General features: G+C 53.0%; 1 protein-coding gene across 1 annotated transcript; it reads left to right on the forward strand.

Annotated features, from left to right (window-relative positions):
• Window positions 1-6,054: 6,054 nt before the first annotated feature.
• Window positions 6,055-10,438, forward strand: SOX7 (SRY-box transcription factor 7). The gene is made up of 2 exons (XM_021540523.2): window positions 6,055-6,280; window positions 8,170-10,438. The coding sequence occupies exons 1-2, from the start codon at window positions 6,055-6,057 to the stop codon at window positions 9,063-9,065; spliced, it is 1,122 nt and encodes a 373-aa protein (XP_021396198.2). The 3' UTR covers window positions 9,066-10,438.
• The last annotated feature ends 7,097 nt before the right edge of the window (window positions 10,439-17,535 follow it).

Raw genomic sequence — 17,535 nt, forward strand, 5'->3', positions numbered from 1 at the left:
TTGCTTGTATTTGACAGAAACAATTGATTTAACTGCTCTGCTCTGTGTTTGTGGTCAACATTACTCAGTGAAAAGCTCTTCTTACCAGATACTGTCCAGTGAAATGGATGATTGGAACAAGAGAAACATGTCTCAGAGTAATAAATTACATATATATTTTTTGTTTGTTTGCTTCTAGTGGGTTTTGAGTTCTGTTTTAACCCAACTCTGGGTTTGGCAAGAAGGCCTTTTTTAGAAAGCACAAGAAAAAGAATTACGTCAGTGCCCAGATGGTGGAATTAGCAGAATGTGAGCACAAAGGAACGACTTGGTTTCATTTCCGCGAAAATCAGACTTTCAAACTCCGAGGCCTTTTGTTATAAATTCATCCATTGTACTCACAGAATGAGATGGCTCCCAGTGAAATTACCTGGGCACCAAGGAAAATGAGAGTCCCCGCTCTGCTGTCGCTCCCCAACGGGGAACGAGGCACGTGCAGCACAGATATTAAAATGTTTCAGTTTTGGTAACCCCAGGTCAGCAGTGACTGAAGGAAATTTTCCTTTTTGCTTTGGGAACATTCCAACACTGGTTTCTCCTGAGCTGTTCCATTCTTTCAGGGATAGGGCTGTTGTTGGCTTTGAGGCTCAGAATTCGCTGCGGGATCCACGGCCAAGAACATGATTGGCAAGTGCAATGTTAGAGCAGCAATAACAGAGGTTGAATTGTGCTTGTAAACACCTGCAGCCACCAAACTACCCTGGGAAGTAGAGACCATGGAAAAATAGTCCTGGTGCCATTGTTGGACCTAAATCCGTGTGAGTTTTGTCTGACTGTGGAGCTTTCCTTGGAGCCAGGGATGGGAGATGGCACCAGAGCACCTCAAGTGACAGCCCTGACATGTGGTAAAGGCAGAATTCCTTGAATTTCCTCCCAAGATGTTCCAGCCAGTGTAAAGCAGAGGTAGAATTGTAGAATCACGGAATCATTAAGGTTGGAAAAGCCTTCTAAGACCATTGAGTCCAACCATTCCCTCAGCACTGCCAAGGCCACCATTGACCCATGTCCCCACGTACCCCTTGGTAACAACCAGGGTTTTTTAAAGCATAAATGCAAGACACCATTAAAGATTTCAGAACCACCTCTGCTTGTGGTTGAGTGAATTTGAGTCCATTGGGATGCAGCTGCTTTGTGACTTTGTGAGTTGAAGGAGCTGGAGCATATCCAGGGAAGGGAACAGAGCTGGGAAGGGGCTGGAGCACCAGGAGGGGCTGAGGGAGCTGGAAAGGGGCTCAGCCTGGAGAAAAGGAGGCTCAGGGGGGACCTTGTGGCTCTGCACAACTCCTGACAGGAGGGGACAGCCAGGGAGGTCAGGCTCTGCTCCCAGGGAACAGGGACAGGATGAGAGGGAACAGCCTCACACTGTGCCTGGAGAGGTTCAGGTTGGACATCAGAAGAATTTCTTCATGGAAAGGGTGGTCAAATATTGGAAGGGATTGCCCAGGGCAGTGGAGGAGCCCCCATCCCTGCAGGGGTTTCAAAGCCACGTGGCACTTGGGGATGTGGGTCAGAGGTGGCCTTGGCAGTGCTGGGGAATGGTTGGATTCTATGATCTCTGAGGGATTTTCCATCCTAAACCGTTCTGTGGCTCTGTGAAGTGTTTGGGGACAGCTCAGCATCGTGTCCATGGCTGCAGTTCTCCTTTCAGCTGCCCTGGTGCTCTCTGCCCCCAGCTCCTCAGCTCGCAGCAAGGACAATTCAGTATAATTCACCAATTTTCTCCTGTTTAAACACACGAGACTGAAGCTGTTGCAGCATCCACCTTCCAAAGGCACAAGTTTTGTCACAAAACCTCCGAACCTGCCAACACCAAGGAGAGGAAGGAAGCTCCAAGAAGAGAGGGGAACCACACAAAATCTGTTGGAAACACTACCCAACATCACACCTGGCTGGAAAAAAGATCTGGGAATAGCGTATCCTGTTGGATCTGAGGTGAGGATTGCAGGCATCCAAAGCCATCTTTTGCCTAATTCCCCCTCATTCCCGGGCAGGAGCCCCCAGGAAGGATCCGAGCTCAGAGAACTTGGGACAATAACCAAGCCTTTTGTTTCCATACCTGTTCCATCCAGGGATAAACCAATTTTGTCCTGGATCAGCAAACTTTTAGTGATGTGGGACTGGGAAATGCTGTACAAATACATAATTTGTGGTGGCAGAAGTGGGAATATCGTAAAGCAAATTGAAGCTTCATTTCTCAGCAAGTCAAAATCTGCTTCTGAATCACACAAATACATTTTTTTCTTATCTTAGCCCATCTTCATAAACTTAAAGGTGTAAGAGGGGAAACTCTTCCTACTTCCTTTTAACCTAAAGGCAGTAAAATATATATTTTTGTAACTTTTAAACTGCATTTTAAAAGTAGTAAGAGCAGAAATATTCAGCACCATGCTGAAAAATTTAGCATTTCAAGGTGCCGTGGGGGGAGCTTTTCTGCTTTTTTTTTTTTTTTTTTTTTTTTTTTTTTTTTTTTAATAATGGGAAATCTCTAGGGTTTTTTACCTACAAAATAAATGGTCCAGGCACCAATCCCTGGGGAAAACCTGGTTGCATCAAGGAGGATGGGTGGTGGGCAGAGTTGGGAACTACAGCACTGAGGGAATCTTCTGCTGGGAACCCCCAGCTCTCTCTGCAAAAACTTCCCTTGGGAGCCAAGAGTTTCATCAATAATTAAGGAACATGTGAATATTGAGCTAATTTAGGATTTGCACTTTCTCACATGTTTTAATGTCCCTGAAGGTTGGTGGGGTGTGAGGTGGGGGGCAGAGGGGAGTGAAAATAAACCCTCCCTTTGCAGGAATAAAATTCCAGATGTTGGATCCACCTCCCACCAAAAAAGAGGGATATTTTTAAAGAGGTGGTTGTTCCATATAGGGTTCAGCCACTCATTTTCTGCCTGGCCCATGGGAGTTGTTGCCACTGTTCCCCATCCGTGAAAATGGGGGAGAACAAAGCTTTCTTCCCCCCTTTGTCTGCTCCATCTATTTTCGCTCGCGGCTTTTCGCCGTAATTTCCCTGTTCCCAAAGCCCTGGGAGAGCTCTGCTGCTTCCTGTGCCCCAGATACAGGTGAAGCCTCATAGCAGAGTGGGGAAGGTGAGCACACACACACACACAAAAAAAAAAAAAAAAAAAAAAAGGTAATCCCGAGGTTTTTCCAGACTAATTACCCCGATCCGGTAGTAATTAAGAGGTGGCATTTTCACATGGCCCCAGCCTCCTTTATGTAACGTGGGAGCTTCCGACAGGACAGGTTTGACCAGCATTTTAGGCAGGGTGCAGAATGAAACCCTCCTTACTAATGCCATCAGAATGCCAGGTGCTGCAGGAGAGGGGGAGAAAGGGGGGGAAAAAAATGGTTATTAATAATAGTAGCAGTGTTTGCACTTAAAATTCTGTGTGGGGGCCCTGGGAAGGGAGGAAACCCGAACGAGGAATATTCTCCTGGATTTCTTTGTGCTGTAACCACACAGGAGCCCCGGATTGTGTCTCAGGAGATTCTGAAAAGCCACGAGTTGACCCCGGTGATATCTGTGGGAGGTCAAATGTTATTCCCAGGATGTGGAGGGAATAATGAGGATCAGGAACACCCAGAGAGGCGCTCTGAGAGCTTCCAGGCTTCAGCAACAGAGGCAGGAGGTGGGTGCAGGTCCTGTCCTTGCTCAGAGTTTTATCCTCTCTCAAACCTATCCATCCATCCTGCAAAATGTGGAAACACAGGCCAAGGTGGAAGCAGTCCTGTAAAAGGCATCAACTGGAATTCATCCATCTCTTTCCTTTTCCCAGGAAGAGAAATTCTGCTGCTACTACTAAAAATTCCTGTCCTCTGGGGCCTCCACAGAGGTGTTTTCATATTCATGATATCCAGGTCCTGAGCATCCTGAGGGTTAAAAAGTAACAGTGAGCCATGCAGCATGTTCACCATACCCAAAGTACCATCCTATTCAAAATAAAACCTTGTAACCCCAGGCAGCCTTTTTTTTTTTTTTTAGGGCACTTCCACCCTTCCTAAAGGGAACTAAACAGAAATCAAGGTTTTTCCAGGTTTTCTTCACAAATTCTCACTGCCAACCTCTGCAGCAGCTGCAGTCTGCAAAATGCACCCGGAAGACCTGTGCAGGGCAGGGTGGAGAGTTTGGCATCCTCCTTCCATGCCCCATCCCAGGACTTCAAGGTGTGAGACAGGATTTTGGGAGAGATCTGGAGCTGCTGGGACAGAACAAACAGAACAAGCTGTCTCCAGGAACGTGCCCGGCTTCAAACCCCAGATAAAAGGCAGCTCCTCTGTGTGTGTGTGTGTGTGTGTGTGGAAAGGGTTTATAAATCTGTCCCGAGACCAGGAAATCTCCTGCGCCTTTTGGATTGAAGAGAAGTTGCCTTCCTGTTGTATTCCCAGATAACGCAGCTCTGATGGAGCCCACTTGTAAATAGCTTAATAGATTTAATCAGTTCCTTTGGAAAATGTTGTTGCTTCCGCAGGGTTTTAGCTCGGTCCCGGGGAAAAGCTTGAGGAGGGCAGTTGCTGCTTCTGCTGCGAGCGAAGTTGGCAGATTGCAGCTCTCCTGAGCCCAAAATCACTGCAATCCACAAGAAACCAGAGCCATCGCGCTCCCGTGCAGAGGGAAGGCAGAGAGCAGGAAGCCCAGGCGGATCCTGCCCGGCTCACATTGACATGAGCTCTCTCCATCACTCCTAATCTGACAAGAGTCAATAGGAACACCCAGGCACGTGGGAAACCTGCCCGAGCTCCCCGGCCTGGGATCCGCGCCGGGGTTTTCCCCCCTGCCTTGGGGTCAGGCGGGGCAGCCTCGGCCAGCCCCGGGGAGCGCCGCCCATCCCGCGCCCCGTCCCGCTGCTTTTCTGGCAGCACCGGGAGGAAAACCACGGCCAGTCAAAGCGGAGCCGCTGCAGCCCCATGTGCGCGGGTCAAAATCATACAGGAATCCATCCACCAAGTACATTCCCCAGGGCGGGCTGCAGGGATGAGCCGGGAAAGGGCAGCCGGCCGGGGATTTTCGGTGCCATCACCTTCCTGGAGATCCTTTGTCCTAGTGGGAGGAATGCTGCTTGGATGACTTTCCCACCCTTGTGAACACCTTTTTGTGGCTTTGGGACTTCCATCCCATCCAGCCTTTTTGGGGTTGGGGCAGCACTCCTTGAAAAGCAGCAGCAAAGAGAAGATCCTTTGTTTCCCAGTAGCCAGGGACGGGCAGCGGGGACCGACTGGAGATGTTTCAACCTCTCTGAGCTGTGCCCAGCCCCATCCCTGCCTTGTTTTCCCCTAAAAGCTCCCTTAGGAGTCCGAACAGGTTGGACAAGCACCCGCCAACAGGTTCATTGTGTCCTGGTTTCCATCCCATACAAAGGGACCTGGAAATCTGGGGTGAAAACCCACACGGGGTGGGCAAAGCACAGCCTGGGCTGGCGGTTAAAGCAGGAGAAGTGGGGAAAAGCTGTCCCTGCCTGTGGGATCCGTGCCTCGATTTCCCTTGGCAAACAGGGTTCCTGCAGCTTGTCAAAGCCTGAGGAGGGACGTTTTGCACCCCAGTGAGATTTTCCTTTCGGTGCCATTTCCCTTTCCGAGTTTTCAATGCCTTATCTCCTCTCTCTGTGTTACCCCCCAGCCTTTAAAGTTTGAAGGTGTCTGAGTGCAGGAGGGCAGCGGGGCTGTTTGGGGGCGGGACATCTCCAGCTCTCTCCTCACTCCCTTTCAGCCAGCAAAATAAGGAAAAATTATAATAAATGAGGGGGAGGGGGGAGTGGGAAGGAGAACGGGGGGTGTTGGGGGTGCTACTTCCCCGGGTGGGGGTGCCGGGCAGAGGGTGGGGAGAAGTTTTCTCCCAGCACCATCCCGGCCGGGGCTGAGGAGTTTGCAAACAAGGAGGAGCAGCGAGTCCCTTCGGTGTCATTGGAGGAGGCTTTTTCCAAGGAGCTCATAAATACGGGAGAGGCCGGGCAGGAGGCTGGGACTGCGCGGGGACCCCGAGGGCAGCGCGGCGGGGCGGGGGGGCCGGGGGGCCATGGCTGCGCTGCTCAGCACATTCCCCTGGCCGGAGCGGCTGGAGGGGGACGCGGGCGAGGGGCTGTCCCCAGGGCCACCCCCCCGAGCGCCGCAGGGCGAGAAGGGCTCCGAGAGCCGCATCCGCCGGCCCATGAACGCGTTCATGGTGTGGGCGAAGGACGAGAGGAAGCGGCTGGCGGTGCAGAACCCCGACCTGCACAACGCGGAGCTCAGCAAGATGCTGGGTGAGCAGCGCGCTGGGCGCGGGGCTGGGGGGCGACGCGCGGGGGGAGGTCGGGGACCCACCCGGGCATCCCCGGGGGTGCAAACCCTGCGCGGATCCGGTGTCCCGGGGTGAGCACCCGGGCACCCACCCGGCAATCCAGGTGCAAATCCTGTCGGGATTCAGTGCCCAGGGGCACCCACCGGAGATCCCTGCGGGTGAAAACCTTGTCCGGATTCGGTACCCATAAGTCCAGCAGGGCATTCCCGGGGGTGCAAATCCTGCCCGGATCCGGTGGCCCGGGGGAATCACCCACGCGCCCACCCGGGCGTGGGATGCACACCGCGCTCGGATCCAGCGCTTCGGGCTTGGTCCCCAGGCACCCCCACCTGTGGTGCCTGGAGTGAAAAAACCCCGTCCGGATTCAGTGCACTGGGGAGGGGATGCAGGCACTCTCCGGCCATTCCTGGGGTGCAAATCCCGTTCGGATCCAGTGCCCCGGGGTGGGCACCATGCACCCACCCGGTCATCCCGGGGTGCAGATCCAGCGCCCCGGATTGGGAATGCCAGCACCGATGGCCATCCCCGGGGGTGCCAACCCTGCCCAGGTGGGGACCCGGTCTGGCACACAGCAGGGAGGCACACCTACACCTTCCTGGCTGTTTTTGGGGTGCAAAGGCAGCCCAGGTGCAGCACCCTGGGGCTGCAATACCTGATGGAGTTCTGCACCCCGGGAGCAGCACCGCGCACCCACCCTGTCACCCACGGGGTGCTCACCCCAGAACTGCCCCACACTCCAGGTGTCAGCCACTCCTCAGGGTGCAAAGCCTGATGGTGTCCTGCATCCCAGGGGACAGGCACCCTGCCACCCCTTTGCTGCAAACCCTGAGGGTGCTGCCCTGCTGTGCAAGGAGGGACCCCCAAATTTCCCTGGCCTGTCCTTGCTGTGCCACTTTGTGCCAGTATTACATGGCTGGGGTGTGTGGGTGTATTTCTGCTGTTACTTTTGGGGGATCACAACCCATTTCAAGCACATATTTGTTTCCCACTCCCCATCCACTATTTCTCCCTTCCTCTCAATCCCCATTTTGATGTGAAACCAAGAGGACAAACCAAAATTATCAGCCCATACAGCCTGAGAAAGAGCTGCCCGAATTGCAACACAGCTTTACTGCCCAACCTCTTATCCAAAGTTTGTGTTTCCCTGGACAGTTCTGTGGTGTTTTCTTTGGTGGTTTGGGTTTTCTCCTCGCTGCTTTGCCATGCAGCATCTCAGCTTATTAGTGTTATTTCTGCTGTCTCAGGCCATGGGAAGGCATCAAAGGCTTTGATGTGTATCCTCATTTCTCCCACTTACCCTGAGGAGCAGCCTGGGACAGCCTCACTGTGGGATAAAAGCCCCCCACACAATGCTGCTTCTCTGCACTTTATCTCAAACAGGGAGGCACGAGGTCATAGGATTACAGAATCGTGGAATGGTTTGGAAGGGACCTTAAAAACTATCTAATCCATGGGCAGGGACACCCTCCACCCTCCAGACCAGCTGTCACAGTGCCCAGGTCTCCTTGTGCCCTGGTGCAAGTCCTGGCAGGGCACAAGCTGGGACACTTGAAAGGACAGCACGTCCTGACCTCTGCTCAGCCAGGCACAGCCTTGGCTGTCCCTTCTCCACAGCCCATGGAGCTGGGAGAGTTCATCTGCCTGGATTTATTTTCTAACCCTAAAGCCACCTTGTGTGGCCACTTGGGATGAAGGGAGTCAGAGACCCCACAGCAGCCTCCCCCTTCTCCCACCCGCTGCCGCCACATCCCCCTGCGGGGTTTTTGGGATGTGTCCTCTGTGTGTGTCAAGTGGGATATTGGGCACCCTTGGGAGGCTGCGGGTGCTAAGGGAGTGTGTCCTCCGTTTCAGGGAAGTCCTGGAAGGCGCTGAGCCTGTCGCAGAAGCGTCCCTACGTGGAGGAGGCCGAGCGGCTGCGGGTGAAGCACATGCAAGATTATCCCAACTACAAGTACCGGCCCCGTCGGAAGAAGCAGGTCAAGCGCATCGGGAAGCGGGTGGATCACGGCTTTCTGCTGGGCAGCCTGACCCGGGACCAGAACTCTGTGCCGGAAAAGCGGACCTGCAGCCGGGCCGGGGGGGACAAAGAGGGCCCGGGTGAGTACCCCCCCCGCCCGGGGCTGCCGGCTGTGCGGGGGTACCGGGAGGCTCCAGGCAGCGGCAGCAGCGCCAGCGTGGACACCTACCCCTACGGGCTGCCCACCCCGCCGGAGATGTCCCCTCTGGATGCCATAGACCCCGAGCAGAGCTTCTTCTCCTCGCCCTGCCCCGAGGAGCATCACCGCTCCCACCTCGCCGGTGCCGCCTTCTCCCCGGAGTACGCGGGCGGCTCTCTGCCGTGCGGCCACCACCCGCTCAGCCCCATGCCACAGCCGGCCACCTGCATGATCCCCCCGGCCTCCAGCTGCCCTTCCCTTCCTCCTCCTCCTCCCAGCTACTACACACCCGCCTTCCCATCCCTGCCCCCTCCCAGCCTCCATGCTCACCTGGGCCAGCTCTCCCCGCCGCCCGACCACCACGGCTTCGACACCTTGGACCAGCTGAGCCAAGCGGAGCTACTGGGGGAGATGGACCGCAATGAGTTTGACCAGTATCTCAACAACCCCGGCCACGGTGACCACCACGGCGGGGCCTTGGCCAGCGGGCACGTCCCGGTGTCCGGCAGCTCCCACAGCTCCGAGAACAGCCTCATCTCCGTCCTGGCCGATGCCACGGCCACCTACTACAATAACTACAGCGTCTCTTAGGAGCCCAGCCGGGGCCGCCTGGACCGGCCGAGGAAGGACCCGACACTGTTCCGAGGCGTTGCTCCCTGGGGACATCGCCCACGGCCCCTCAGGGTGACCGAGTCCGAACCACAGGGCCCTGGAGTCTCCTCGGTGCCCTAGGTAAAGGATTTGGGTTATTGGGTCAGCACCGTGCAAAGCCTGGATTGCTCTGTTCCAGCCGTGGCCAGGGGGCACTTCCCGATGCCAAAACCCTTTGGCCAAGTCCCTCTTCCAAAGCAGGGATTCTCCTGGGAGCGCAGGAAGGCTGCCCCTCATTTTGAGGCATCCCCAGCTCTGCTTTGGAGTCAGGAATGCAGCAGCACCCCACGGACGTCAGGTCTGAATTCCCCCAGGAAGGGGGGAAGGCAGGGATGGGAGAAGGGAAGATTTTGGTGAAGGTCCATGAGCTGTGTTTGGGTTCTGGTGGTGGCGTTGCTGTCTGACCAGCCTGACCTGCCTGACCACTGCAATGGGGATTAAAGCCCCCATCCCCTGCCCCAAAGCATGGACTGGGGGCTTCATTCCTTTGGGACACCCCAGAGGGGATGGGACACCAGCCAGGAGAGGGGTAGCCAGCCCTGAGAGCGCTGAGCCTGCTCTGGAGTGGGGTAAGATCACGGCTTAGAAAGGCAGGATCCGGCCGGCATCCACCCCTGGGAGCAGATCCTGGGATGAACATTTTGGCCAAGAGGTGATGATGTAGCAGACACTATTTTTGTCAAACATCCTTTGAAGGGGAAGGCTCCGTGTTTGGAGCCACAGTGCCCAATGCCTCTCCTAACTCTGGCGTTCTATTGCTTGTAATAAAGCTGTACATTGATTTATTCCTTCCATTATTCCTCCCGCCCCCCACCTCGGATTTTGTATTGCTCGAGTTCTCTTCCTTTCCATAAAGATGAAGCTTTATTTTAAATCAGTTATATGACATGATTAATCTTAGTGTTTACTGTATGGCACTTGGTAATGATTAGTTAGTAACGTGGTTATGATTTCCTGGTTTCAGACCCCAAAATGTATTAATAATAATTGCAAAGAAAACTTAAAAAAAACCCCCAAAAGTTCACTGGTTCTTAAGCTAATACATTCCATCTCTTTTGTGTGACTCTATGCATTTTGAATGAGTGTAGATACGAGTTTGCATAAAATATTTAATTTAAATAAATATGTTTTTATATGATGATTGTTCGATGATTTAAATTGCTGTCGCTATTGACAACAGTTTTCAAAACAGAAACATTTCCCGTGCAAGTGCTATTTTTTTATATTTTTGTTGTCATCGTTGTTGTTGGTATTTTCAGCCAAATTTTTCTACTTCCATTTTTTTATAAATAAAACAAAGATCTGTGGTTATCTTTACAAATTGTGGATTGCTTTCTAACAAACAGACTCGGGGCATGATGAGTGCTTACCCTCACTTTTCCTGGAGTATCTCAGGGCTCAGGTCACTGTGCTGGCCTGGATCCTGCTTTTGCCATCTCTCAGATATGATCTTTGTAATCCTGTTTCCATATTACAGTGAAGTCAAGAACTTTGCCTTTGGTGTCTTGGTGAGCACAGATGATGTTGCAAATTTATGGAGTGAGTGCCAGTGCCTGGAGAGTGGATTTTAGTCACATTTAAGGTTCTCTTTTCTTTCACAGTTTGGGTAATTCACCTTTCAAGGTGCTCCACAGTGTGGGGACCTTGAGATTAATCTTCATTTCAGGTGCAGACCGAGGGAATGAGGCCTCAGAAATGTGTGGGGGTCAAATTTGGGGAGGCATGTGAAGGTGATGTTGTGTGACGGTCTTCAGGCCTGGCCAGCAGAGAGAAAAGCTTAACCCATGTTGTTGTCCATGGAAAACATCACAGCCTGCTCTTGCCAGACATTAAATCAGGCTTTGCCCCTGCCGTCCTTGAGGTTAAGCCATGCACAGAAAATCCCAGAGTTGTTAGGGCTGGAAGGGACCTCTGGAGATCCAAGGCAGGGTAAACATTTCCCAAAGCAGTGTCCTCCCAGGCTGGGTCCTCCTGCTTGGCCCCAAAAAGTGGAGGAGCACGTTTCTTAGTGCCCTTTGTGCTCTGTGTGGTGGTTGGGAGGGATCTTCAGAGGTCACCCAACCCCACCCAACCCAATCCTTGTCTCCCATAAATGACATCACTGATCCACGAAGCCCATGGTCCCAGAAGGTGGAGGCTGTGTGAATATTTGGGGAGGCACCAACATGACCAACAGAACCCTGTCCTGTTCTCCTTTATCCCCCACTTGTATCCCCTGGATTCAGCTCTCCCATCCTGCCTCCTCCTTCTTCCATCTCTCAGGCATCCAAACTCACCCTTGGTCTTTCCTTTTAGGGGAAAAGGGATGGATGCCTCTGGGTGTCCTGCCAACCTCAGGTATTCTGGTGGCTCCCTGACTGGGGTGGCTCAGCCTGAAAGTGACTCTTCCAAAAGGATTTTGGAGCTGGAGGGAGGGAGGTGCCAGGATCCTGTTTGGCCTCTCTGCCCAGCAGCACTGACTCACATGGGACCATGCCAGGAGCAAGAGTGGGGCTGGAGAAGTCCTGCTTTTCCATTCTCCATCTCTCCCTGCAATCCCTGTGGTGTTCCAGGCCCAAGGGGCAGCTGAGAACAGTGAAACTGCCCTGGGGAGGAGGCTCAGCTGTCCCAGCAACCCCCAGAAATTGAGCTCTGGGTATTGCCACCAGCCTGATCTGGGATGTCACATTCTTACCCCATAGGACCCTTTCTCCAGGACATTGGCTGCTCCCACTGATCCTTCTTATTCCCACGCCCTGAGCAACGATGGGATCAACCTTTTCCCTCCTTGCTTTCATCCCATGCAGGGCTGCTGGAAACAAACCCCTCTCCGAGAGCTGCCAGCAGCTCCCAGAGTCTGATTTCCCCAGGAAAAGGGGTTCCTCCACACACCCCATCCCCAAGGAGCCCATTGTGCCCGGATGAACGCAGAGCCCCGCCAGCCAAGCCTGTCCCCACTTGCTCAACCCGGAGCCACGTGAGGAGAGGTGGGAGCTTGTCCCTGTGCTCTCTGCACGCCAGGAACAGCTACAGGTCCCAACCGGGAGCTGGGGCCCCCCGAGGGCGTTGGGAGCCGCAGCCAAGGCGAGGTGCGGCTCCCTGGGAGCCACGGCCGGATCCGGGCACACGCCCAGGCCGGGAGCAGCCGGCTCCCACCTCCAGGACACTGCAGCCGAGATGAAATTCAGGAGCACCACCTCTTCTCTGGGGGGATGGAAAATGAGATGCTATGGGTCAATCTGCTCTACCCACAGCAATTTTTTGGGATGTCTGGCATTGCTGCAGGGAGCAGATGGAGAATAAGTGGCTGGCAGAGGTGGGAAGGAGTGGTTTTGCTTGTGAAAGTGGGAGTCCATACGAAAGACTGCTGGCCATTGTTGTTTATGGATGTTGAGGGGGGTCTCCACCCCAAGCAGGACTTGTTCTGCATCAGTCCTGGACATGTGTCTCCTCCTTCCCCATCCCAAATCGAGGAGCCCATGGCTGTCTCTGTGCATGCTGAGGAGTCTTGTGGTTTGTGGCCTGCTGTCCCCAACCTGGGAAACCACAGGAAAATCAAATCAGGGCTGCAGGAAGGGATAAAGCAGCCTCACACCACATTTGGGCTCCTGCTTGGGGGTGTCAGCTTGGGCCAGGACAGGGGGATCTCCTTGCCATGAGGTGAGCAGGGTGTGAGCCCTCTGCCCCCGGTGTCCCATGGCCTTGGCCAGTCCTCGGCCCCGTGGCTGTGCAGGTCGTGGTGCCGGGCATGGGGAGCAGGGATGAGGTCACCTTCCTGGTTAGCTGGAATTTGGGCTGGCCAGGAGCTGCCTGCCCTGTGTGTCATGCCCTGGGCAATTTCCCTTGCATCCCTCGAGCAGGTGGTGACTCCTCTGTCCTCTCTCTGTTTGTCCCAGTGCCACTGGACGGGGGTGAGCCCTGGTGACAAACAGCCACGAGGATGTTCCATGCCTCAGTTTCCCTGTCTGTAAAACAGAGATAATTCTTCCTTCCCTCCCACCCTTTTTCCAACCAGTGCTGGGACATGACCTGTCTCTTCCCCAGAATTTGAACAGGACCAAGTGCTTGTGCTGCCTTTAGTGGGTCCCTACCCCATTTGAGGGATCTGGATCCTGCTACAAAATCAGCTGGGAGACAACAATTTTCCCTGATTTTCCAAAGCAGAACCAGGTGAGGGAAGTAGAGGGAGAGAAGGGAGTGAGATAATTGGACTGAGCTCACCCTTCAAATCAGTGATTGAATCCAGAGAGACCCTCAACACGGCCAATCCCCCAAATCCCCACATCCTAGATCCCCTTTTGCCCCTTTTTGCTCACCTTCCCCCTCCATCCCTTTTTTTTGCCTGCACCCCACCCTGACTCAGATCCCTGCTGCACCCCATGGTGGGGAGGGCAGGATCAGACCCTCCCTCCCGTCTCTCCAGAGGAGGGAATGAGACAAGCTGCTGAGTGGTTTCCTGCCCAGCACTGCCAATGGGAGCTGCTTGGGGTGCCGGGAGCAGGGGAGGATGTGTCCGGAGCTGAGTGTTTCCTGGCAGATAAGGCCAACCCCTCCTGCCGGATGTTATGAGTCCAGGTCCTACCTCCACGTTTCAAGAGAAGGGGCCGAGGAAAGGCTTGGATGTTTATGTCAAGGAAAAATAACTTCTCCCTCTGTGTACAATCCTCTGGCTCCCCCAGGGCTACGTGCGGCAGGGTAAATGCTGGGAATAGGAAAACGGGTGAGGAGGATGATGGGGAGCAAGGAGGGCTGCGGGCAGGCTGGGGTTTCTGCCTGCTTGGGAATGTGCCAAGGCAAAGATAGGATGGATCAGGAGAGAAGAGCCTGAGGATGGATCAGGAGAGATGAGCCTGAGGATGGATAGTGCATGCTCAGCACTGTGGGATCAGGCTCATCATCAATCCAGGGTCACCATGGCCAACCCCACGTGTCACCCCTGGTGCCCATCTGGGGCACATCCAGGCCCAATTTGGATTTCTCCTCATCCTTCAGGTGAGCCCCTTCGGGGCCAGAGCCAAGGCAGCCCCCGTGGCTGGAGAGCAGGGTTATCCTGCTCACCTCTGTCATCCAGGGAATCAGAGATGCTGGCAGAGGGAGGACAGCAGCAGAGTTGGATCAGGCAGCCTGGATGGCTGGGGAGGAGGGGGAAGCTGTGCAGTGAATATGGAGGGAATGAGGAAAACACGGATTTTTCTCCATATTTTTTGCCATGAATAAGTGGAATTCAGTGCTGGCCAGAGCCTCCTCTTCAACTTGTAGCTGTGCTATCCTTACACCCTTTTGGGAACATCCCCAAGGCTCAAGCAGAACCTGTGCACTACCTGAGGGCTGGTACATATCCAGGGCCACCTCTGGATGATGGAAGGAACATGGCGAGACCTGCACTAGACTTAGACTGGTCAAGAAATTAGGACAGGGTGGACCCCCAGACCTCAAGCATTACCACTCCCACAGTCCCAGCACAGCCATGCCCAGGCCACAAGTCCTGCCCAGGCCCAGGACAGGGGCAGTGAGGACGTTCTTGGAGAGGGTTTGGATGTGATCACCTGGTTTGGATGGGTCCTGACATTGAACAGCTTTTCATGGAGAGTTTTTTCTCTGGCATCAATAGGGAGGAATCTGAAATTAGACAGAATCTGGCAATCTCTTGTCCAGGCTGATTAACAAGAGCTGAGCTGCCTCCCACTCCCACCTCAATCCAAAAGTTCCCATTCCCCACCCAGTGGGTCCAAGAGAAGACTGGAGGACAACCCAATAAGAAAGGAGAGAGGGGAAAATCCCTGTTCTTCCTCCTCCAAGCTTGAAGAGCCCATGAGGGACTGAAGGGCATCCAGGGAGCACTGCTGCGTTCAGGGAGAATTTTGGGACAAGAAGCCTGGTGCTGGAGCCTTGACCTGTGCCCTCCTCCAGTGCCTCCCACTCCTCTTCCCTGAGCCCCTGGAATTCCCCCGTGTCCCATCCAGCCAGGACACCGCACCCTGCCTCAGCCAGCCCGAGATGTTGTTTCTTTCCCTTTGATTTCCAGGAGCTCCCACTTGGCCCCCAGAGCTCCACGGCAAACAAAACATCAGAAGCCCAGGCTTGGCGGTGCAGGAAGGAAACCGGCTCATGTGGGGCTGAGTCACGATCCCGCTGCTCCTGCCGGCATCCCAGGGAGCGGGAGCGGGCATCAAGGGATGCCAGGTCCCACCGACCCCGACCGGCTGGGGCACCAAAATCCTCCTACACCACCACCACCACCACCACCACCACCACCACCGCCCCATTTTATTTGTTTGGATAAACAAAGCATGGCCTGTGGGCTTTTTTCCCATTAAGTTGGAGTGGGAAAAGCTGGATTTGCTTCCCTGCTGAGGGAAAAATCTCCACACTGCCCATCTGGTCCTCGGCCAAAATTCAGGGAGGCTGCCAAAAACCTGAGTTTAAAAGAAGCTCCTCAGCACCCCTGACCTGGGACCAGCTACTTGATTTTCTCCTCTCAGGGCCAGACTTCTTGTCTAGAGATTCGCATGGTTGTGACTGACACCACTCAGACATTTCCAACTCTCCTCTTCATATTAATGTAGATTTAAAAAAATATTTTAAATAATAAAAAATACATGTATACACACACACACACACACACACACACACACACAAAAATATGTATTTTTTATATATATAATAAAGATAGGTACTCCCAACTCTACCCCTCTCAATTACTGGAGATACCAAACATACATCAATAAATATAAATATATAAATATAAAAATATAAATATAAATATATAATTAATATAGCTATATACAAATATATAAATATATAAATATAAACATATACATGAGGAATTATACATACATATGTATATATATATGTATAAGGGATCCTTGTATATATATATTTATATTTATATTTATATTTATATTTATATTTATATTTATATTTATATTTATATTTATATTTATATTTATATTTATATAAAGAAAAACTGCCCTTTCTTAGCAAGGCCAGTCATGGTAGCATAAAGTGCAATTGTTTTAAACTAAGAGAGGGTAGATTTAGATTAAATATCAGGAAGAAACCTGGTTTAGTGGGAGGTGTCCCTGCCTGTGGCAGAGTGTGGAAGGAGAGGAGTTTTGAGGTCTCTTCCAACACAAGCCATTCTTGTATTCCATGATTTTATGATTTCATACATACTTGTGTGTGTGTGTGTGTGTGTGTGTGTGTGTGTGTGTGTGTGCGTATGTACACACAGAGGACATAGGACATATGGCTTAGAGAAAGCAGCATCCTTTGGTCTCCTTTGCCACAAGTCTCAGGACAGTCTGGTGGAACTCTCAGCAGAGTCCACATCCCACGAGTTCTTTCTGGGGGGATATCAGGAAAAGGTTCTTCCCCAGAGGGTGTTTGGGCACTGAGCAGGCTCCCCAGGGAATGGTGACATTCCCAAGGCTGCCAGAGCCCCAGGAGTGTTTGGACAACGCTCTCAGGGATGCACAGGGTGGGATTCCTGGGGTGTCTGTGCAGGGCCAGGACTTCGACTTGATGATCCTTGTGTGTCCTTCCAAATCAGGATCTTTTGTGATTCCAGGATTCCGTGATTCTCATCCTCTTCAGTGCTGGCCTGGGAGAGGTGACAGCCTCTGACTGTGCCTCGATGGCCTGGTGGTTCCAGAGGCTCCAATGACCCTCATGGATGCCCCTATGCAGGAAAATGAAGGGATCAGCTCTGAACCCCACTGGCCCATCCTCTCAGCCTCCCAAAAGAGGATGACAAAACCCAAACAGTGTCCTGGGAATGATCCCTGGCCTTTGCTCACCTTGCACCTGACCTGGGCAGTGGTTGCATCCCTGCCACTTGATCTGGGCCAAAATCACCCCCAACAACTGGAAGGTCATTGGGAAGCCTTTGACTCTTCTCCTCTTCCTTGATGGGTTCTTCTGGTGTGTGGATTTGTCTGCTGGGCTTTTACCACCTTAGAAAACATTCCTGCTCCCCTCCCCCATGCCCAGAAAGATGGAAGATGTGGTGCAGTTGCAGGACCGTGTGCTCCAGGATTAGGAAAGGCCAGGCTGGAGCGTGTTTGTGCAACCTCCCTGCTCCTTCCAGGGGCCAGGCACTGCAGGAGAGCTGGAGTTGCAGGAGTTCCCAGGATGTGACAGTGCATTGGAAGGCACTGGTGGATCTTGTGGTTGCAGGATCACAATGAACTTTTCTCCCACCTTGGACCACTCTCAGCTCAGGCAGATTTGGGTGCATCTACTCAACATTTAAGTTTTAGCAAGGCCTGCCAGTTCCCTTCCTAGTGACTGCACTGGGCAAGCCTGATCAGTGATTAAAGGTGGGATTTAACTCCCAGGCATGGCCAGCTGTCTCCACTCTGATTTGGAGGTCAGATCCACCCTGTTGAAGTTTTCATCTCGGCTGGTTGGAACAACAATGCCATGGTAG

The sequence above is a fragment of the Lonchura striata genome, chromosome 3, assembly GCF_046129695.1.
Source record: "Lonchura striata isolate bLonStr1 chromosome 3, bLonStr1.mat, whole genome shotgun sequence".
NCBI lineage: Eukaryota > Metazoa > Chordata > Aves > Passeriformes > Estrildidae > Lonchura > Lonchura striata.

What these genes read in the sequence shown, in the direction of transcription:
- SOX7 (XM_021540523.2), top strand. Translation starts at nt 6,055, where the DNA reads ATGGCTGCGCTGCTCAGCACATTCCCCTGGCCGGAGCGGCTGGAGGGG. An exon ending in GGAGCTCAGCAAGATGCTGG is followed by an intron (nt 6,281 to 8,169) that starts GTGAGCAGCGCG and finishes CCTCCGTTTCAG; the next exon opens with GGAAGTCCTGGAAGGCGCTG.